Source organism: Carcharodon carcharias, chromosome 17 (assembly GCF_017639515.1).
Source record: "Carcharodon carcharias isolate sCarCar2 chromosome 17, sCarCar2.pri, whole genome shotgun sequence".
NCBI lineage: Eukaryota > Metazoa > Chordata > Chondrichthyes > Lamniformes > Lamnidae > Carcharodon > Carcharodon carcharias.
Window position 1 is genome coordinate 103,143,508 of NC_054483.1, and position 22,320 is coordinate 103,165,827.

Here is a 22,320-nt window from a genome sequence, read left to right on the forward strand (position 1 = left end):
TATGTATTTCTAAATGCCCTATTACATCCTTTATAACAGACTCCAACATTTTCTCAATGACACAGCTAACTGGCCTATAGTTACTTGTTTTTTGTCTCCCTCCCTTTTTGAATAAGGGTGTTACATTGGTCCTTTTCCAATCCTCTGGGACTTTTCCAGAATCTAAGGATTCTTGGAAGATTACTACCAGTGCATCCACTATCACTGTAGCTACTTCCTTTAATATCCATCCAGCTCAACAGGTCCAGGGGACTTATCAGCCTTTAGCCCCATTAGTTTCCCGAGTACTTTTTCCTCTCGTGATAGTTATTGTATTTATTTCCTCCCCCACTTTTGCCCCTTGATTTAGTATGTTTGGAATGCTATTAGGATCTTCTACCGTGAAGATTGAAGCAAAGTGTTTATTCAACTCCTCTGCGATTCCCTGGTTCCCCATTATTTCCCCAGCTTCATTCTCTAAGGGTCTTATGTTCACTATGGCCTCTCTCTTCCTTTTTATATATTTAAAGAAGCACTTACCGTCCATTTTTATATTACTTGCTTGTTTCCCCTCAAAGTTTATTTTCTCCCTCTATTTTTTCTTGTCATCTTTTGTTGGTTTTAAAACCTTTCCCAGTCCTCTGGCTCACCACTAATCTTTACCACATTGTATGTTTTTTCTTTAAATTTGATCTGTCCTTAACTTCCTTTGTTAACCATGGTTGGTTTATCCCCTTCCTTGAATCCTTCCTTGCTAGCATATATCTTTGTTGAGAATCATGAACTATTTTCTTAAACGTCTGCCATTGTTCATCAACCATCTTTTCTGCTAAATTGCTTTCCTAGTCCACTCCAGCCAACTCTGCCCTCATTCCATTGTAATTACCCTTATTTAAGTTTAGCACAGTTGTTTCTGACCCAACTTTCTCACACTCAAACTGAATGCTAAATTCTACCATATTATGGTCACTGTTTTATAGGGGATTCTTTTCTCTGAGATCATTTATTAAACCTGCCTCATTACACATTACCAGATCCAAAACAGCCTGATCCCTGATTAGATTCACAACATATTGTTCTAAGAAATTGTCCCGAATACGTTCAATGAATTCTTGCTCGTGTCTACCTCTGCCAATTTGATTTTCCCAATCTACATGAAGATTCAAGTCACCCATGATTAATGTACTGCCTTTTTAATTTGCATGCAGCCATCGCCCATAAACTGTAATGACATAATCAGCAGATGATCTATTTCAGTGAACAAAAACAGAATTACCTGGAAAAACTCAGCAGGTCTGGCAGCATCGGCGGAGAAGAAAAGAGTTGATGTTTCGAGTCCTCATGACCCTTCGACAGAACTTGAGTTCGAGTCCAAGAAAGAGTTGAAATATAAGCTGGTTTAAGGTGTGTGTGGGGGGCGGAGAGATAGAGAGAGAGAGAGGTGGGGGGGGAGGGGGGTGTGGTTGTAGGGACAAACAAGCAGTGATAGAAGCAGATCATCAAAAGATGTCAACGACAATAGTACAATAGAACACATAGGTGTTAAAGTTGGTGATATTATCTAAACGAATGTGCTAATTAAGAATGGATGGTAGGGCACTCAAGGTATAGCTCTAGTGGGGGTTTTTTTTTTTATAATTGAAATAGGTGGGAAAAGGAAAATCTTTATAATTTATTGGAAAAAAAAGGGAAGGGGGAAACAGAAAGGGGGCGGGGATGGGGGAGGGAGCTCACGACCTAAAGTTGTTGAATTCAATATTCAGTCCGGAAGGCTGTAAAGTCCCTAGTCGGAAGATGAGGTGTTGTTCCTCCAGTTTGCGTTGGGCTTCACTGGAACAATGTAGCAAGCCAAGGACAGACATGTGGGCAAGAGAGCAGGGTGGAGTGTTAAAATGGCAAGCGACAGGGAGGTTTGGGTCATTCTTGCGGACAGACCGCAGGTGTTCTGCAAAGCGGTCGCCCAGTTTACGTTTGGTCTCTCCAATGTAGAGGAGACCACATTGGGAGCAACGAATGCAGTAGACTAAGTTGGAGAAAATGCAAGTGAAATGCTGCTTCACTTGAAAGGAGTGTTTGGGTCCTTGGACGGTGAGGAGAGAGGAAGTGAAGGGGCAGGTGTTGCATCTTTTGCGTGGGCATGGGGTGGTGCCATAGGAGGGGGTTGAGGAGTAGGGGGTGATGGAGGAGTGGACCAGGGTGTCCCGGAGGGAGCGATCCCTACGGAATGCCGATAAGGGGGGTGAAGGGAAGATGTGTTTGGTGGTGGCATCATGCTGGAGTTGGCGGAAATGGCGGAGGATGATCCTTTGAATGTGGAGGCTGGTGGGGTGATAATTGAGGACAAGGGGGACCCTATCATGTTTCTGGGAGGGAGGAGAAGGCGTGAGGGTGGATGCGCGGGAGATGGGCCGGACACGGTTGAGGGCCCTGTCAACGACCGTGGGTGGAACAGCAGTCCGAGAAACGTTTTATGTCCCGGAGATACCTGTAATCCTGGGTGGGTTCAAAACATGAGGGGTGGAATTTCAGTTGAAATCCACGTGGGGTAAGTCGGAGACAGAGACAGTCACTGAGAAAGGAGATATGGCTGTGAAAGCGGGTTTTAGTAAACACCTTGTCAAACACTAGGAGGGAAATGGAAAGCAAGGAAGGTGAGCAAGACAACAGAGAAATACGGAAATCTTGTCGCAGAGAGGAACAGAACTTCTTCAAGGAGGTAGGCATTTCTTGAAGAGCAGTGGCAGTCAATTAAACACAGAGATAAAAACAAAAGTTTTTTTGTTTTTATCTATTTCAGTGATGTTGGTTTGGAGATAAATATTGGCTAGAACATCGGATAACTCTGCGACTTCTTCAAATAGTGTTGTGACGTTTTTTAAACCCACCCAAGAGAAGACAGGGCCTTGTTTTGACAGCACCTACAACAATGTGACACTCCCTCAATACTGCACTGAAGCTTCATTCTAACATTGCTCAATTCTCTGGTGTGGAGCCAACAATTTGAAGCAACCAAATTGCTTCACCAAAGAGGGGAGGTTGTCAGAGAGGCTGGAGTCAGGAATGGAAAGTTTGGTTTGGTGTGGGTGAAGTTGCAAGGCGGAGATAGTGAGGGGTAAGGATATGAAGGGGTGTAAACACATAAGTGAGAAATGCAAGTGTGAGGCACTGGAGCCACTGTAGGTCAACGAACACGGGAAGATGAGTAAACAGTAATTGATGCGAGTGAGGATATGGCACACAGAATTTTGACTGAGCTGAAGTTTATAGCGTGGGAGATTGGAAGCTGGTCAGCAGGGCATTGGAATAATCGAGTCTGCAGGTAACAAAAGCTTGAGTGAGATTTTCAGCAGGTGGGCTGGGGTAGAGGTAGAAACAAGTGATGTTAGAATGATGGGGGAGCCCAGCATGTCAGTGCTAAAGATAAGGCTGGAGCGCTTGCTACAATCTTAAGCCAGAAATGCCAAGTGGATGATCCATCTTGGCCTCCTCCAGAAGTCCCCGGCATCATAGATGCCAGTCTTCAGCTAATTTGATCCACTCCACTTGATATCAAGAAATGGCTGAAGGCCGTTGGATACTGCAAAGGCTATGGGCCCTGACAATATTCTGGCAATGGTACAGAAGACTTGTGCTCCAGAACTTACTGCTCTCCTAGCCAAGCTGTTCCAGTACAGCTACAACACTAGCATCTACTAAGCAATGTGGAAAATTGTCCAGTTATGTCCTGGACACAAAAAGCAGGACAAATCCAACCCAGCCAATTACCACCCCATCAGTCTACTCTCGATCATCAGTAAAGAGATGGAAGGGGTCAGCAACAGTGCTATTAAGCAGCACTTGCTTAGCAATAACCTGCTCGCTGACATTTGGATTCCACCAGGGCTACTCAGCTCCTGACCTCATTACATCTTTGGTTCAAACATGAACAAGAGAGCTGAACTCTTGAGGTGAGGTTAGAGTGACTGCCCTTTACATCAAGGTTGCATTTGACCAAGTGTGGCATCACTGGAGTCAATGGGAATCAGAGGGAAAACTCTCCTCTAGTTGGAGTCATACCTAGCACAAAGGAAGATGGTTGTGGTTGTTGGAGGTCAGTCATCTCAGCTCCAGGACATCACTGCAGGAGTTCCTGAGGGTAGTGCCTTAGGCCCAACTATCATCAGCTGCTTCATCAATGACCTTCCCTCCATCATAAGGTCAGAAGTGAGGATGTTCGCTGATGATTGCACAATGTTCAGCACCATTCTCAATTCCTCAGTTACTGAAGCAGTCCATGTCCAAATGCAGCAAGACCTGAACAACATCCGGGTTTGGGCTGACAAGTAACATTCGTGCCACATGTACCAGGCAATGACCATCTCCAACAAGAGACAGTCTAACCATTGGCCCTTGACATTCAATGGTATTGCTCTCACTGAATCCCCCACCATCAACATCCTGGGTGTTACCATTGACCAGAAACTGAACTGGACTAGCCATATAAATACAGTGGCTACGAGAACAGGTCAGAGGCTAGGAATCCTGCAGTGAGTAACTCACCTCCTGATTCCCCAAAGCCTGTCCACCACCTACAAGGCACAAGTCAGGAATGTGATGGAATACTCCCCATTTACCCGGATGAGTGGAGCTCCAACAACACTCAAGAAGCTTGACACTGTCCAGGACAAAGCAGTCACTTGATTGGCACCCCGTCCACAAACATTCACTCCCGCCACCACCAAAGCACAGTTGCAGCAGTGTGTACCATCTACAAGATGCATTTCAGAAACTCACCAAAGCTCCTTAGACAGCGCCATCCAAACCCACAACCACTACCAGATGGTAGAAGGTCAAGGGCAGCAGATACATGGGAACACCAGCACCTGGAAGTTCCTCTCCAAGCCACTCACCATCCTTGACTTGGAAATATATTGCCATTCCTTCACTGTAACGGGGTCAAATTCCTGGAACTTCTCCCCCCCCCACCCCCCCAACAACACTGTGGGTGTATCTACACCACATGGACTGTAGCAGTTCAAGAAGGCAGCTCTCCACCACCTTTTCAAGGGCAATTAGGGATGGGCAATAAATGCTTGCCTTGCCATCAGAGTCCACAACCCCTGAATGAATAAAGAAAAGGTGGTCTTTGTGATGAGGTTGGAATCACAGTTGAGTCAACCAAATGTCATGTCTGTACAGTTTATTTCAGTCAGATGCTTAGGAGTGAATTGGAGGCCAAAGACCATGGCTTTCATCTTTCCAGTAAAAAGTAGCAAGGTTGTGTATAAGTAGTGTACGCCCTACTTAAAATAATGTCTAAATAGATCAAGAGATACATACACTAGAGTGCATGTTAATAGAAAGGTTTATGAAGCAAACAATTCTCCTGCTTTGCTGTTGTGAAAATCCAAATCTGACTGGAGCACATCAGGCCTTTCTCTGCAAAGATCGCTCACTAATTTCGCATAATCTTGGAGAGCAAAGATTACCCCAGCTTCTTTCCTCCCTTATCAAGTATTAGCTAAAACCCATCCACCCTAATCTCCAAAAATAAGTATGAAGTGCTCATGGACTTCAGTGTCACCAAGTTAGAAGCTGGCTGCTTCTCTGCCAGCAACCCCACCACCCCATATCCCCCACTAACGGCCTCAACAAGTAAAACATCACTTTAGGACTCCCTCCTCTCCCCTGGCCCAAGCACTGGACCCCCATCTAATTTTTCACCTTTCCCTATGCTCAGTGAGACCCAACTCCTGCTCCCATGACTTCAATGTCACTAAACTGTTGAACAATATTCCCATTAAGCTGCATGGATGCCTGGAAAGTAGTGCATAGACCCTGTTCTATGAAGAATATGGAAATGCACAGCCACTCAAAAGAATTTAAAGAGATTGTGCACTGGAAAACTGCTCACACACAACTAAATTTTAAAAGGAAAATTATTGTTGACTACCTAACTTCGTTCCTGACGTCATACAAGCTGACATTGTAGGTAAGTTCCCTCTCCTTGAGCACCGTCCTATTCCCATTCAAAAAAGCATCTTTAGGCCTTCCGTGAAAACCACACCTTTTATCGACTCCTCTGTCCTTGCAAACTCACCCTATTGCCAACTTTTTTTCCCTCTTTCAAGTCTTTGAGCCTCCCAAATATTTGCCCACTCTCCTTCAACTCCGTTTAATCCTTCCAATTAGATTTCTACTCCACCCACAGCAATGAAACAGCCCTAAGCAAAGTTATGAAGTAATAAACAGGAGTAGGCCATTTAGCTCCTTGTGCTGGTTCTGCCATTCAACAAGATCATGGCTGATCTGCGGCCTAACTTCATATACCCACCTTTGTCTCCTGTCCCTTAATATCTTTGGATAACAAAAATTGAACAATCCAAATTTAGAATTAACAATTGAACTAGTGTCAATTGCTGTTTGTGAAGAGAGTTCTAGACTTCTACCACCCTTTGTATGTAGAAGTATTTCCTGATTTCACTCCTGAAAAGTGTGGCTCTAATTGCCCTCTAGTCTTAAGTCTCCCCAGCCAGCAAAAATAGTTTCTCTCCATCGACCTTGCCTGTTCCCCTTGATATCTTCAAAACTTTGATATAATCATCCCCTAATCTTCTAAATTCCAGGAATATGGCAATTGTGTAGGATGAATGATAGTTGTGAGGATGGATGACATCCTCTGTGACTGCCTGCATTCCAGTGCGGTACTGATAGAGTGCCGCAATGTCAGCGGTATCAACTTTCAGGCAAGACATTAAACTGAAGCCCCATCTGCGTTCTCAGGTGAATATGAAAGATCCCAAGACAATTTCTCTCCCTTTTAAAAAGGCAAATGTTCTAATAGAATATCCCTGTCTCCTGTTTATTTCTGTTTGTGAGGAAGAGTCACTTGTAGATCCTTCCAAAGGAGGCCATACATGTCCATAGATTTGTAAAAAAACAAAAAAATGGGTGCATGGTAAAGCAAAACTAGATTGGTCAGTGGATCGTGTGCAAATTATACTCAAGCAGTGGCTTAATGATTTAGGTCTCAAGAGAGCATGGTGAGGAGTCAATCTTAGCTAACGGCAAAGAAAACTGTATAAGCAGATCGGCTAGAAGGACATTGAAGATGATGATGGTGGCCAGCTGGGGTAGTATTAGCAAGGGATTTTTCAGCTGTTAGGAGTCAGAGACCAACATGACATTCTAGGGCTATGGAAGGATTCCTCAGGGCAGATTCAGATAGACTCCCAGCATGTAGCAACTTTGCATTATTACAGAAAACTATTTTGAGTTACCAAGAATATATCGCAGGGTTGATGCTAAAGTTGCACTTATCCAAGTGGACGTGGATATGGTCCTGGCCCAGATCGAGGATTCTCAAAACATATCAGGCTGCTAGTCGTGATGCCGTTCACCCAAGGATGTTCAAAGAAATGGGGACAGTACTGAGATAGTCAACAATTTGCTGGGGTTTAGGACTGTTCTTATGGACAGGAGGGGCCCACATGTGGTGCCAATATTTAAAAAGGACAACAAGACAGAATCAGGAAATTGCAGGTCTGTTAGCTTGACTTGGACTATAAGCAGCTTGCAAGAAGAAACCATTAGAGATACACTGCATAACCACCTTGACACAGGAAGAGTTAAAGAGTCTGAGTGTGGCTTCAGAGAAAGAAGATATTTCTCACTAACCTGATTGAATGTTTCAAGGAGGTGGTAAGGGTTGAGGTAGGCAGCCCAGTTGGAACAGTGTATCCTGATTTTTAAAAAAATATGTATTTTTCAAAAATGTAATTCAAGCTCCTCGATAGGTAACTGCATTGATTAGTGTGACAGTTGGTTTCATGGACTTGGACAGTCCTGCGTTCCACAATGATGGCTTGACAAATCTCAGAACGGCAAAGTAGGACACGAGGTCGAATAAGTGTGAGCATGAACGTGAGAATGTATCTGTAAACGTAAATTGCTTGGGAAGACAGACAAGCTTAGCTTCGGTCCTCAGGACCAACATACTCCAACAACCTGTGGTTAGCCATTTGTGGAACGGGCATATGGCAAATAAATTTCAACATTGATTAATGTGAAGTATTATATTTTGGTGATAAAATGAGGTCACATATCACTTAGCAAATAAGAATCTAAGAAGAGCAAAGGAATCTGGGAGTACAAATACACAAATCATGGATGTGTTGGTTGTCATCTTGCAGGTAACACAAAAATTGGCCATGTAGTTGATAGTGAAGAGGACAGCTGTCAACTCCAGAATGACATCAATGGTTTGGTTGAGGGGACGGAGAAGTGGCAAATGGAATTCAATCTGGAAAAGTGTGAGATAAAGTAGTTGGGGAGGGCAAACAAAGAAAGGAAATATTCAATAATTGGGAAATTACTAAGAGGGGTTGAGGAAGTGAGAGACATTGAGATGCATGTCCACAGGTCCTTGAAGGTGGCAGGGCAGATGAACAAGGTGGTCAAGAAAGCGTTTGAAATACTTTCCTTTGTTGAGCAACGTATTGAATACAAAAGCAGGGATGTAATGATGGATAAAAGCAAAATACTGCTGATGCTGGAAATCTGAAACAAAGACAAAAATAGCTGGAAAAACTCAGCAGGTCTGACAGCATCTGTGGAGAGGAACACAGTTAACATTTCTAGTCCATATGATTCTTCATCAGAACTCTTCATTGTAATGATGGAGCTGGTTAGGCCACAGCTGGAATTTTGTGTACAGTTCTGGTCACCACATTACAGGAAGGACATAATTGCTCTGAAGAGAGTGCAGAGGAGATTTACAAGAATGTTGCCAGGGCTCGAAAATTACAACTATGATGACAGACTGGTGGTTGAGGCTGAAACGCTCAACTCATTTAAACTCATTTAGCTCTGAATCTGAACTGCTGTAACCTGCAAGGCTATGGATCAGGTGCTGGAAAATGGGATTAAAATGAGCAACTAGTTTCGTTTTCTCCTTTTTTCTCTTTTTGGCCAGCGCAGACATGATGGGCTGAATGGCCTCTTTCTGCACGGTAAGTTTTTTATGGTTCTAGCTTCCAAAATTCTGTAGATTCTGGAGCAATCCTGGCAGATTGGAAGGTGACAGATGTAACCCCACTATTTAAAATAGGAGGGAGGGAGAAAACAAGAAATTACAGACTGGTTAGCCTAACATTAGGAGTAGGGAAAATGCTGGAATCCATTATAAAGGATGTGACAACAGGACACTTAGAAAATATCAGCAAGATTAGGCAGTCAACCTAGATTAATGAAAGGGAAATCACATTTGACAAACCTGTTGGAGTTTTTTTGAGGATGTAACTAGCAGAATAGATAAGGGAGAACCAGAGAATGTGGCGTATTTGGATTTTCAGAAAGCTTTTGATGAAGTCCCATGTAAGAGGTTAGTGTGCAAAATTAAAGCACATGGAATTGGGGGTAACTTATTAGCATGGACTGAGAATTGGTTAGCAGACAGGAAAGGTAGAGAGTAGGAATAAATGGGTCTTTTTCAGAGTTGCAGGTGGTGACTAGTGGGGTACCGCAGGGATCAGTGCTTGGGTCCCAGCTATTCACAATATATAACAATGATTTGGATGAAGGAACCAAATGTAATATTTCCAAGTTTGCTGATGACACAAAACTTGGTGGGAATGTGAGAGATGAAGAGGATGTAAAGAGGCTTCAAGGCGATTTAGACAGGTTGAGTGAGTGAGCAAATACATGGCAGATGCAGTATAAAATGGCAGATGCAGTATAACGTGGATAAGTGTGAAGTTATCCACTTCTGTAGGAAAAACAGAATGGCAGATTATTATTTAAATAGTGATAGATTGGGAAACGATGGTGTACAAAGGAATCTGAAACAATCACTAAAAACAAGCATGTAGGTGCAGCAAGCAGTTAAGGCGGCAAATGGCATGTTGGCCTTCATTGCGAGAGGACTTGAGTACAGGAGCAAGGATGTCTTATGCAGCTGTACAGGGTCTTGGTGAGACCACACCTGGAGTATTGTGTGCAGTTCTGGTCTCCCTACCTATTAAAAGAATATATTTGCCATTGAGGGTGTGCAGTGAAGCTTCACCAGACTGATTCCTAGGACGGCAGGATTGTCGTATGAGGGTTGACTGGGCCTGTGTTCACTAGAGTTTAGAAGGGAAGGGATCTCATTGAAACATAAAATTCTGACAGAGCTCAACAGACTGGATGCAGGGATGATGTTTCCTCTGGCTGGGGCGGGGGGTTGGGAGGAGGCTCTAGAACAAGGAATGACAGTCTCAAGATACAGGGTAGGCCATTTAGGACCAAGATGAGGAGAAACTTCTTCACTCAGAGGGTGGTGAACTTGTGGAATTCTCTACCACAGAAGGCTGTAGAAGCCAAGTCACTGCACATATTTAAGAAAGAAATAGATAGATTTCTAGGCACTAAAGGTGTCAAGAGGTATGGGGAGAAAGCGGGAGTATGGCATTGAGATAGAGGATAGCCATGATCATATTGAATGGCAGAGCAGGCTCGAGGGGCCGAATGGCTGACTCCTGCTCCTACTTTCTATGTTTCTATGAGTTTAGAAGAATGAGAGATTGTCTTATGGAAACATAAAAGATACTGAGGGGGCTTGACATTGTAGATGTTGAGAGGATGTTTCCCCTCCTGAGGAAATCTACTACTAGGGGACACAGTTTAAGAATAAGGGGTCACCCATTCAAGAGGGAGTTGAGGAGGAATTTCTTCTCTCAGTAGTTAGTCTTTGGAATTCTCTTCCAGAGCATACTGGAGGCTGGGTCATTGAATATATTCAAGGCTGAACAAAAGACTTTTGATTGACAATGGATTTAAGGGTTATGGGGGACAGGCAGGAAAGTGCAGTTAAGGCCACAATTAGATCAGCCATGATCTTTGTGAATGGTGGAGCAATTCGATGGGCTGAATGGCTAACTCCTGCTCCTATTTTTTATGACCTCACCTCGACCGAATAGAAATCTTTAAAATGAAGAGAGGTTCTGATAGAGTAGACACAGAGAAAGCATTTCCACGTGTGGGGAAGAACAAAATTAGAGACCATCAATACAATCATCAGGACAAACATTTTTACTGAGAGAATGCTGAGAATGTGGAACTCACTACCACAGGGAACATTTGGGACAAATAGTAGATGCATTTAAAGGCAAACTATAAAAGCACATAAGAGAGAAGGGAATGAAGGGTTGTTCTGGTAGAGTTATACAAGGAAGAACAGGAAGAGGCTCGAGTGGAACAAAAAATAATCGGCAAGTACTGGTTGGGTCAGATGCAGGTTTCTGTGTCATATATTCCAAGTAATTCCACAAATGGGCTCACAAGAAGAACAGGCTATTGGATGAGCTTTGGAAAGGAGCCTGTGCCTGTGGAATCTGTGACCAATCAGGATCAGCACCATCTAACAAGGGTTTGATGGAGGAGGAGGAACTGACGAAAGGAATCTCTTGAGTGAAAACAAAAAAAAAAAAAAAAATTGGAAAATTAAAAATAAAATGAGAAAATGTGGAAACATACGACTGGTTCAGAGGTTTCTCAAAGAGGACACAAAGCCCTAAGCACAGAACTTTCATCCGAACTTTAAAACAAATTACTTTTTGTTGGATGTCCTCACAATGCAACATCTCTGGTCTGGGTCAATCGTGGCACTGTAGACATTTTTGGGGTACGGCAGATTTCGGATCCTCCACTGGAAGCTCGTCTTGGTGTCTTTCCTTGTGAAAATAGGCTGCAATAAGTTTTAAAATGATATACAAGCGTTAACTTATTAGCAGACATCATAACAATATATTTGTCAAGTCAGAAGTCAACTATCAGTGCACCAAACTCAGTCACGTAAGTAATCAATAAGAAGTATGCACTCATCCACCAAGGAATTAAATCCATAGAACTTAACCACGTCATTTATGTTTCTTGTTTAAATCTACTTACATTGCTGCTGCTTTCCTGTATCAGCTGCTGCTCTAGGCTCCCGACTGCTCCAGGAAATGTTTCCCCCACCTCGACCTGCCACGGTCCCCGGGATCCCAGTTGACTCTTCTGCCTCCACTTTCTGACTATGAGCATAAAAGAGCCTTAATGTGATCGATATATAAACCAACAAATACAAAATACCGAATGTAACATCCTAAGGAACCCTGCAAATTGTTAAAAAAAAAACAGAACTCTGTATTTACAGGCTTTTTTTTTCATATTCGTCCATGAGATGTGGGCTTTGTTGGTTAGGCCAGCATTTATTGCTCATCCCCAATTGCCCTTGAGAAGGTGGTGGTGAGCTGCTTTCTTGAATTGCTGCAGTCCATGTTGTACACCCACAATGCTGTTAGGGAGGGAGTTCCAGGATTCTGACCCAGCGACAGTGAAGGAACGGTGATATATTTCCAAATCAGGATGGTGTGTGGCTTGGAGGAGAACTTCCAGGTGGTGGTGTTCCCAAGTATCTGCTGCCCTTGTCCTTCTAGACTGTAGTGGTTGTGGTTTTGGAAGGTGCTGTTGAAGGAGTCTTGGTGAGTTTCTGCTGTGCATCTTGTAGATGGTACACAGCGCTGCCACTATGCGTCAGTGGTGGAGGGAGTGAATGATTGTGGATGGGGTGCTAATCAATCAGCTTGCTTTGTCCTGGATGGTGACAAGCTTCTTGAGTGTTGTTGGAGCTGCACTCATTCAGGCAAATGGAGAGTATTTCAACACACTCCTGTGCCTTGTAGAAGGTGGACAGGCTTTGGGAGTCAGGAGGTGAGTTACTCACCACAGGATTCCTAGCCTCTGACCTACTCTTGTAGCCACAGTGTTATTATAACTAGTCCAGTTCCGTTTCTGGTCAATGGTAACCCCAGGATGTTGAAAGTGGGGGATTCAGTGATGGTAATGCCATTGAATGTCAAGGGGCATTGGTTAGATTGTCTCTTGGCGGAGATGGTCATTGCCTGACACTTGTGTGGCACAAATGTTACTTGCCACTTGTCAGCCCAAACCACATTTTGATTATTATGTACGATTGGTCTCCTTATTTAAGGAAGGATGTAAATGCATTGGAAGCAGTTAAGAGAAGGCTTACTAAACTAATACCTGGATTAGGTAGGTTGTGTTATGAGGAAAAGGTTGGACAGGCTAGGCTTGTATCCACTGGAGTTTAGAAGAATAAGAGGTGATTTGATTGAAACATCAAGATCCTGAGGGGTCTTGACAGGTTGGATATGAAGAGGGTGTTTCCTATTGTGGGAGAATCTAGTATTAGGGGCCACTGTTTAAAAATAAGGGGTCCCCCATTTAGTACAGAGATGAGGAAAAATTGTGTCTCTTGTTGGGTTGTCTTTGGAACTCTCTTCCTCAAAAGGTGGTGGAAGCAGTCTTTGAATATTTTTAAGGCAGAGCTAGATAGATTGTTGATAAGCAAGCGGGAGATGAAAGGTCATCAGGGGTAGGTGGGAATGTAGAGTTGAGGTTACAATCATATCAGCCATGATATTATTGAATGGCGATGCAGGCTCAATGGGCTGAGTGGCCTACTTCTGCTCCTAATTCACATGTTCAAATGTTTACTCTGTATCTAACCACATGCTGTACTTAACTTTAGTGACACTAAATATCCAAAACAGAAGTGCTTCCTTCCTAAGCACTAATCCAAAAATCACAAAAAAACCCCAAAAATATCTAATTGTTAAAAAATGTTTGCCAAATGTTGTCAAATTTAATCACACGGACCTGAGCACTGGGAAAAGACAAGAGTGAATTGACACCTCAGCACAAACGATTCTTCCAAAAAAAAATCTTGTCAGAGTGTAGCCATCAAGGTTGACCGTGTTTATAGTGGGGGATTCCTCCAAATAAAATGTGTGGCATGGGCCCCAGTTATGCCTGTCTCCTTATGGGGTATGTGGAACATTTCTTGTTCCAGTCCTACTCAGGCCCTCTCCCACAACTCTTTTTACGGTACATCATTAACTGTTTCGCTGCCTCTTCATGTTCTCGTCTGGACCTGGAAAAATTTATCAATTTTGCTTCCAATTTCCACCTCTCCATCACTTTCACATGATCCATCTCCGACATTTCCCCTCCCTTCTTTGACTTCTCTGTCTCAATTTCTGGTGATAGCCTGTTCACCAATATTCATTACAAGCCCACTGACTCCCACAGCTACCTTGACTACAGCTCCTCACACCCTGCTTCTTGTAAGGACTCCATCCCATTCTTTCAGTTCCTTCGCCTGTGTTGCATCTGTTCTGATGATGCCACTTTTCAAAACAGTGTCTTCCTTCTTCCTTAACCGAGGTTTTCCACCCACGGTGGTTGACAGGGCCCTCAACCGTATCTGATCCGTCTCCCGCGCCTCTACCCTCACACCTTCATCTCCCTATCAGAACCATGATAGGGTCCCCCTTGTCCTCACTTTTCACTCCACCAGCTTCCGCCATTTTTGCCAACTCCAGCAAGATGCCACCACCAAACACATCTTCCCTTCACCCTCCACCGACGGCAATTCATCGTGACCATTCCCTCCGGGACACTCTGGTCCACTCCTCCATCACCTGCAACACCTCAATCCCCTCCCAGCATCTTCCCATGCAATCGCAGAAGGTGCAACACCTGCCCCTTTACTTGCCCCCTCCTCACCATCCAAGGGCCCAGACAACCAGACAATGCTTTCATGTGAAGCAGCGCTTCACTTGCACTTCCCTCAATGTGGTTTACTGCATTCGCTGCTCCCAATGCGGTCTCCTCTACACTGGAGAGACCAAACGCAGACTAGGTGACTGCTTTGCGGAACACCTTCGGTCTGTCTGCAAGCATAACCCAGACCTTCCTGTTGCTTGCCATTTCAACCCACCATCCTGCTCTCATGCCCACATGTCCATCCTTGGCCCGCTGCAATGTTCCAGTGAAGCTCAACGCAAACTGGAGAAATAGCACCTGATCTTCCGATTAGGCACTTTACAGCTTTCTGGAATTAACATTGAGTTCAACAACTTCAGACCACGAACTCTCTCCTCCATCCCCAACCCTTTTTGATCCCTCTTTTTTCTATATTCGATTTTATTTTTAAATTTTGTTTTCCACTTATTTTCATTATTTTTAAAATTTATTTCCATTTTTATTCATTGTTTTATCCCCAGCTTTTAGCTTATTTTCAATCTTTTTTCCCACCACCGTCCCCTCCCCTCACTCCACCCCCACTAGGGCCATCTGACACTTTCCAGAGTGCTTACCCTGGTCCGGCCATTATCACATTCTACTTTCCACTCTTAATGTCACAATTAGCACCTCCCTAAGCCTGTACTACCACTATTAACAACCCTTTGACCTTTTGTTTATGACATCTTTTGCAATTTCTCCTTTGCCTCCACCTATTGCTAGCCTACTATCCAGCTTCACCTGTTCCACCCCCCTTAATCAGTATATATTTCACCACATTTCTATTTCCCATTAGCTCTGAAGAGTCATACAGACTCAAAAAGGTAACTCTGTCTTTCTCTCCACAGGTGCTGTCAGACCTGCTGAGTTTTTCCAGCATTTTTTGTTTTTGTTTGTGACGGTGTTTACTGCCCATTCTGACAGGGTGATGGGGAGCCTTCTTGAACTGTGACAGTCTGTGTGGTGACGATGCTCCCACAATGGAACGGGGTGTTCCAAGATATTGTCCCAGTGAGGGGACAGGCAAAATATGTTCAAGTCAGTCCATTGTGCCACTTGGAGGTGGTGGTGCCCTGAGAGGTCAACAACAGCCCCAGAATATCACCGCTTTTTAAGTGAGGATCCTTGGTCTATCTATCTTCAACTTCTTCACTAATTACCTTCCCACCATCAAAAGGTCAGGAACAGAGCTGTTTACTGTTATGACCACAGCTGATGTTAATTGCTGTGCAAACCAAATCCCATAGGGAAACTTGGCTTACAGGCCATACCTTTTTTTTTGTATTCTGAAAACAAGAAAACGTACTAATCTCAGCAGCAAGAAGTTCTGTAAAACATCTGGGATTTTAAAAATTGACAAGTTTTATTAACAAAAAGAAAAGAAAACTTAAGCACACAAGATTACAGTTACACAGTTAAAATTAGTCTTTAAAAATATTCCCCCAAAAGACTCCCTTATTTGGTCAGACTCACAAGTAAACGCCTTCCAGGCAACACTCCATTATAGATGTTTAACTATAAAAGTCCAGCAATATTAATCAAGGCAAACTGCTGTAGCTTTAATAAAGGCATACCACATGCCTCAAACTCCCTCCCAGACTACTGTGGCAATCCAAAACTTCACAGCAAGACTGCTTATTGTAACCCAAGACTTTTCTGGCTTGACTAGTTGGCTGATTCAAACTACATCATTTTCCAGCCTAGTGCTGTTTGCAGATCTTCCTCACACAACTAATAGCCCACAGCTACAGTAACAGCTCCCTTAAGTTCTCCACAGTAACTCCAAAAATACTTTTTTCCTCCTTTCATCGGTTCCATTGTTCTCACACCTCTTCCAAATATAAAATCTTTCATGTTTCTATTTTGTTTCTGCTTTTGGGTCAATAAAATATAATATATCTGCTTCTATATACCAATGGAACTCCTACAAGATGAAACATGTTTCTCATTACCTCTGACTTCCTTTTGATATTCAAACAAACTCTCGACTTTCTAAAAATGCAAATATTGGATCCAACCTATTCGCTTGTATCTCAAACTCCTTATAATATCTTATTACAAATGCGCAGACCTAACACCTCTACCCTTTCAGGTATTAAACCATCCAGACAACCTATCTTCAATTAACCTTGCCCCAGCTTAATTAAATAATCTACACAAACACAGAAACAGCCTTTTCCACAGAACACCACAATATTCCCAAAAATATTTTAAAATAACATACATTCTCACATTTCTTAAGAATCAGTTGGTCTGCTGCAATCATAACTTTTCTGATAATGAAGAAAAAGAAGTTGTCCTTGCTGGCCTATGGCAGGACCAGGCATGGGCACAAAAGTGGCAGTTAACATTTGTGCCATGGATGTACCTGCAACAGGCAAAATCTTGGCTATTACCCTTCGACTTTCAACAGCATCATCATTAATGAGTTTGCCAACACCCCATCCAACAACACAGGGATCCCACTGACCAGGAGGTAAACAGGACTAGCTATATTAATACGGGATACTTTGTGACACAAAGCTCACCTTCGGACCCCTTCAAAGCTGACCCATCACCTACAACGGTCAAATCATGAGTGTGTTAGGATTCTCAATGTTTTCCAAGTTACCTTAACATCAGTCCACTCCCTGTGACTTCTCCCACCAAGAACAGTAATATTGTGGAAGTACCATCACCTCCAAATTCCTCTCCATCCTGACATGGGCATTTGTTACCATTTCTTTGTCACTGGACTAGGATCTTGGAATTTCCCAGCCAACACCATTGTGGACACAGTGGTTCAAAGAGAAGGTCCATCAACACCATAGGGACAGCTAGGGATGGCCAAAAAATTGCAGACTTGCCCTTGACAGCAAACTCCTAAGGACAAGTTTAAAAAAAATTCATGCAAAATTTCCTTCTGTTCTATTCTGATGTGCTTTTTTTTATTCCTAATGGCTGATTAATATAGTTTGCTAAAGAAATATAAAACAAGTCCTTTAACCAACATACTGTTACAGGAAATTAAAGCCTGCAGTAAGCGATGTGGTCCTTACCCATGAGTTGGTCGTTGGAGACTTCATGCTCTTCTACCATTTCACTGCCATCTGGAAACAAATAATGTACTTTCCTCTTACCTTGTCAGGGGTGAGGGGGTAACAAAGAGAGATACAATCAGAGTCACTCAGGAGTCAGAATTACAATCAACTTGGTCACATGCTGCAAAATTACATACGTTTTGTCAATCATCAGTGTTACAGATTAAATCTTAAACTTTATTGATTGCCTGCCAACCCCAACCTTGGCACACATTCCATGGCAAGAACATAAGAAATGGGAGCAGGAGTAGGCCATTCAAGTCCACTCCACCATTCAATGAGATCACGGCTGATGATCTACTTCAACATTTTCCTGCACTATCCCCGTATCCCTTGATGCTTTAATATGTAGAAATCCATCGATCTCAGTCTTGAAGACACTCAGTGACTTCCACCACCTTCTGGAGCAGGGAATTTCAAAGATTCACCACCCTCTGAAGAACTTCTTCCTCATCTAAGTCCTAAATGGCTATCCTGAGATTGTGTTCTTTGGTTCTATGACACCCACCGCCCGCATTCCCCCCACCACCCCCCCCCCCCCCCCCACCAATTCTTTCTGCATTTGTAAGAAATAGTTTATTTCCTGATGCCTCAACCGAGTCCCTTTATCTGTACTCTTCTCTCCATTACACTCTAACATTACATTGCTTACAGAGTTTGCACCCTATACCGTTCCCAAGCACCAACACCTCTCCTTCTCTAACAGCCTGTTTAAACTCTCTGACCCATGCTCTTTCCATCTCGACGCTTCCACTCAGTCGCTCGCTCTCTCTCTCTCTCTCTCTTTCTCTCTCTCCCTTTCCCTGACGCCGACCACGGCCTCTGGGCCCCGGGCTCACCGTCCTGCACCACCGCTGTTTTCTTCGCTCCCCTCAGTCTCTCCAGCCAACTCTGCGCCGCCATCTTACCGCACCTGCCCGGTCTCCATGACAACCGTAGGCCGCCCATACGTCACTCACCGCCCATCGACCCTGTGACCCGCGGCCGCAGTGATGTCACTGCACTGATTTAATCAAAGTTTTAATGGAAATCCAATTGTGTCGGCGGTGATTATAAATATTCTTTTATTATCAATAATAATGATAAATATTATTCCATCAGTTTAGTTCATTGATTTTTTTTTTAAAAAACATGCCGGAAATGACAGGCTGTATTTAAATTCATTTCCGGCGCGGGGTGAGTGATCAGATGTTTAAATATTTTCAGCCGCTTTAACTGGGTTTAAAAATCTGGAAAATTCTCGTTATTAAGTCGTTTCATTATCACAGAATCGTTATAGCGCAGGAGGCCATTCAGCCCATCACGTCTGTACTGGCTCTCTGAGTGAGTAATTTCCTCAGGGCTATTCCCCCCCGCAACCCTGCACAATCTCCCTTTTCGCCGAACCGTCTAATTCTCTTCTGAACCCCTCAGTTGAACCTGCTTCCACCACACTCTCCTCTCAGGCAGTGCACTGCAGAGCACCACCCCCCACCCCCACCCCCACCAAAACACTCGCTGCGCCAGGAAGATTTTCCTCAAGTCGCTTTTGCTTCTTTCACCAATTACTTTAAATCTGCACCCTCTCGTTCTCGATCCTTTCACAGTTTCTCCCTGTCTACTCTGTCCAGACCCCTCACGATTTTGAATACCTCTATCTAATCTCCTCTCAGCCGTCCAAGGAAAACAGTCCCAACTTCCCCAATCTAGCTTCATCATAATTTCCTCATCCCTGGAACAATTCTTGTGAATCTTTCCTCCTTTGTTCATTAATCACCAAGAGGATTCTATCTAATAGGATTTGGGTGGGATTGGGGTCCTGATTAGCTGCTTCTCTCCCAATGGGGATTGGCCTGTCACTTAATTTAAAGTCTAATAGAAGAGGGTTTGTGGGTGAAAATTTGTCTATTTTATATTAACCACTTATTTAATTGTGTGTTTGTTTCTTGCACCTAACAATAGGAACAGTTATAAAAACAAAAAAACTGCGGATGCTGGAAATCCAAAGCAAAAACAATTACCTGGAGTCAGGCTAAAATCAGATAACTGCAAACAAGAGTGACTAAAACTTTGTTTTAAAATTCTCAGATCAAAACAGAATGAGCTAGAAATAGCAGGTCAGACATCATCTGCAAAGAAAGAAACGGATTTAATGTTTCAGGTCAATGACCTTTCAGCAGAACACCAAATCAGTATTTTGCTCATGACAGAACAGTTCTGATGTCTCATCTGAAAAATGGCACCTCCAACAGTTCAGCATGCCCTCAAATACTGCCATGAGAGGGTTGGCTTAGATTTGTGATCAAGTCGCTGGACTGGGGCTTGAAACCACAACCTTCTGACTCAGTTGCGAGTGCTACCCACTGAACCATGGCTGACACCTAAAGTGAATAAATGCATGAAAAAGTTTCAGAAAAGTTAAATACAGTTGTTGTTGAACCTGAAGCCACAGCACAAAGTGAGTGGATACCAATGCTCCCAGTCTCATTCAGAGTGGCTGTGAGGGATGACCATTGTGGGAAATGACAAAAAAGGTATACTGATGTATTAGAGAGTATTTTTTTGAGCTGAGGCTGAGTGGAGGCAGCATTACCCTGTGTCGAATCACACTATAGATCATCTGAACGCGTTTGCTGCTGACACTAGGCACTTGAACGGAAGTGTTCTGTTGCCCAATATTAACATAATTCATAATGAATACAAAGCCACACACAAAGGATTAACAGTCACTGCTCCACAGTGACCTGGAGAATGAATCAGCCCAGAAGAAAGAAGGGAAAAGTCATCAAGGAATTTCAATACTTGTCTTTATGATTCCTGCTGAAAAGTGCATGTCAGTATTTGTCTGCGATCATCAGATTAAAACACCCTAGCAGTCCAGATAGATTTAAAAAACTGGCTCTGTACGCTTTTGAGAAATGTAGACATAGGGGAAACTTAATCACAGTCTATAAAATAATGAAGGGTTTCGTTTTAAATTCAGTTAGTTATGTTGTGGAGGACCGAAGGTCACGCTGTAAGTAACCCGAGAGTAGAATGCCGTTACATGTTAAATGGTTCAATTCCCAGAGAAAAATGAGACCTATGGAAGAAGTTCCTGGCTCATTTGGTGAATGCTGACTCGCTCAATATCATCAAATGAGACCAGATATCAAGTCTTACAACAGGCGGGTACCCAACTAACATGTGTCATGGTCAGTGTGGTCTCCTAGTGTATTTTGATTGCCTTAAGAAGTTGGGAGAGGAATTTTCCAGATTTCCTTTTCCTGGAATTAGTTGGATATTTATATTGTTTTAAACCTCTCCTGGGGGGTGGTTACATAGTTCTGGCAAGTAGGAAATGCCTTAATCCTGAAGCATTAGGAAGCTATACTAAACCAATTACCATGGGTTAGGCCTCAGCTGAAGTATTTTGTCCAATTCTGGACACGTTTTAGATAGGATGCGAAGAGATGAGAAAATGGAGGTGAACATGGGGTATTTGAGTTTTTTCTTGTGTGGAAGTAAAATCTTGATTGTTGGAACAGGTTGGTTCACAGTTCAGCCAGACTGTGAGTCAGTCGTGCAGCGTATGGAGCTGCAGGGAATCGTAAAGGCATTTCGGAAGGTGAAACGAGCACAGGACGCCCCGCTAGCAGCTGCCGGAGTGTCCCAGAAGAAAGCAAAGCCGGATGAAGTCTGTAAAGGTAGAACAAGTTGTGACCTTCGCCCTTGTAGTGCAGATGTTGGAACAGATGGAAACTAAGCAGAATCTGGAGATGAATAATGAAAGAGAGATGTGTATTTATTATAGATTATCTGGTCATTATCACATTGCTGTTGGATCTTTCTGTGCACATGTTGGCTGCTGTGCTTCCTACATTACAACAGTGATTACATTTCAAAAGCAATACATTAGCTGTAAAACACTTTTGGTCTTCCTGAAATCATGAAAGGCACTATACAATTCCAAGTCTTTATTTATTTAGCATTTTAACATATCTTTCAGAAACGTGTCAAGGCACAATGCAAACCAAGCAGGCAAACACAAGTCATTTTCTGCACAGAAAGATCCACCTAGAAGAACAAGGGCAGCAGATGTATGGGAACACCACCACCTGCATGAGAAGCAACACACTATCCTGACTTGGAACTATATCTCAGTTCCTTCACTGTCTCTGGGCCAAAATCCTGGAACTCCCTCCTCAACAGCACTGTGGGTGCACCTACACCACATGGACTGCAGTGGTTCAAGAAAGCAGCTCACCATCACCACCCCAAGAACCATAGAGAAATTACAGCGCAGAGAGGCCCTTCAGTCCATTGTGTCTGCGCTAGCCAAAAAAGAGATAAAAGAAACTAGCAGCTCATTTTTAATCCCACTTTCCAGCACCTGGTCTGTAGCCTTGCAGGTTACAGCACTTCAGGGGCAGATCCAGGTACCTTTTAAATAAGTTGAGCTTTTCAGCCTCAACCACCAATTTAGGCAGTGAATTCCAGATGCCACCACCCTCTGGGTGAAAGAGTTTATCCTCATGTCCCTTCTAATCCTTCCACCAATCACCTTAAACCTGTGCCCCCTGGTAATTGACTCCTCAGTTAGGGGAAACAGATCTTTCCTGTCTACCCTATATAGGCCCCTCATAATCTTGTACACCTCAATTAGGTCACCCCTCTGCCTCCTCTGTTCTAAGGA

The 22,320-nt window shown here is 43.3% G+C and overlaps 2 protein-coding genes across 4 annotated transcripts in view; one reads left to right on the forward strand and one right to left on the reverse strand.

Annotated features, from left to right (window-relative positions):
* Positions 1 to 18,628, reverse strand: part of dpcd (deleted in primary ciliary dyskinesia homolog (mouse)) — a 29,135-nt gene extending 10,507 nt beyond the window's left edge. The window contains exons 1-4 of one of the 2 annotated variants that reach the window (XM_041209876.1): positions 18,506 to 18,628; positions 17,625 to 17,705; positions 11,887 to 12,011; positions 11,550 to 11,683 (exon numbers count right to left, since the gene is read on the reverse strand). In XM_041209876.1, coding sequence (XP_041065810.1) covers positions 11,550 to 11,683; positions 11,887 to 12,011; positions 17,625 to 17,705; positions 18,506 to 18,614 — 449 coding nt within the window. In that variant the 5' untranslated portion in view covers positions 18,615 to 18,628. The remainder of the gene's footprint in view (positions 1 to 11,549; positions 11,684 to 11,886; positions 12,012 to 17,624; positions 17,706 to 18,505) is intronic. The other variant, XM_041209877.1, reaches the window with a different exon arrangement.
* A 345-nt stretch (positions 18,629 to 18,973) lies between these two features.
* The window catches only part of poll (polymerase (DNA directed), lambda), a 31,535-nt gene continuing 28,188 nt past the window's right edge, over positions 18,974 to 22,320 (forward strand). The window contains exons 1-2 of one of the 2 annotated variants that reach the window (XM_041209027.1): positions 18,974 to 18,989; positions 21,173 to 21,331. In XM_041209027.1, the coding sequence (XP_041064961.1) occupies positions 21,217 to 21,331 (115 nt within the window). In that variant the 5' untranslated portion in view covers positions 18,974 to 18,989; positions 21,173 to 21,216. Of the gene's footprint in view, positions 18,990 to 20,419; positions 20,479 to 21,172; positions 21,332 to 22,320 lie in introns of those variants that run through there. The other variant, XM_041209026.1, reaches the window with a different exon arrangement.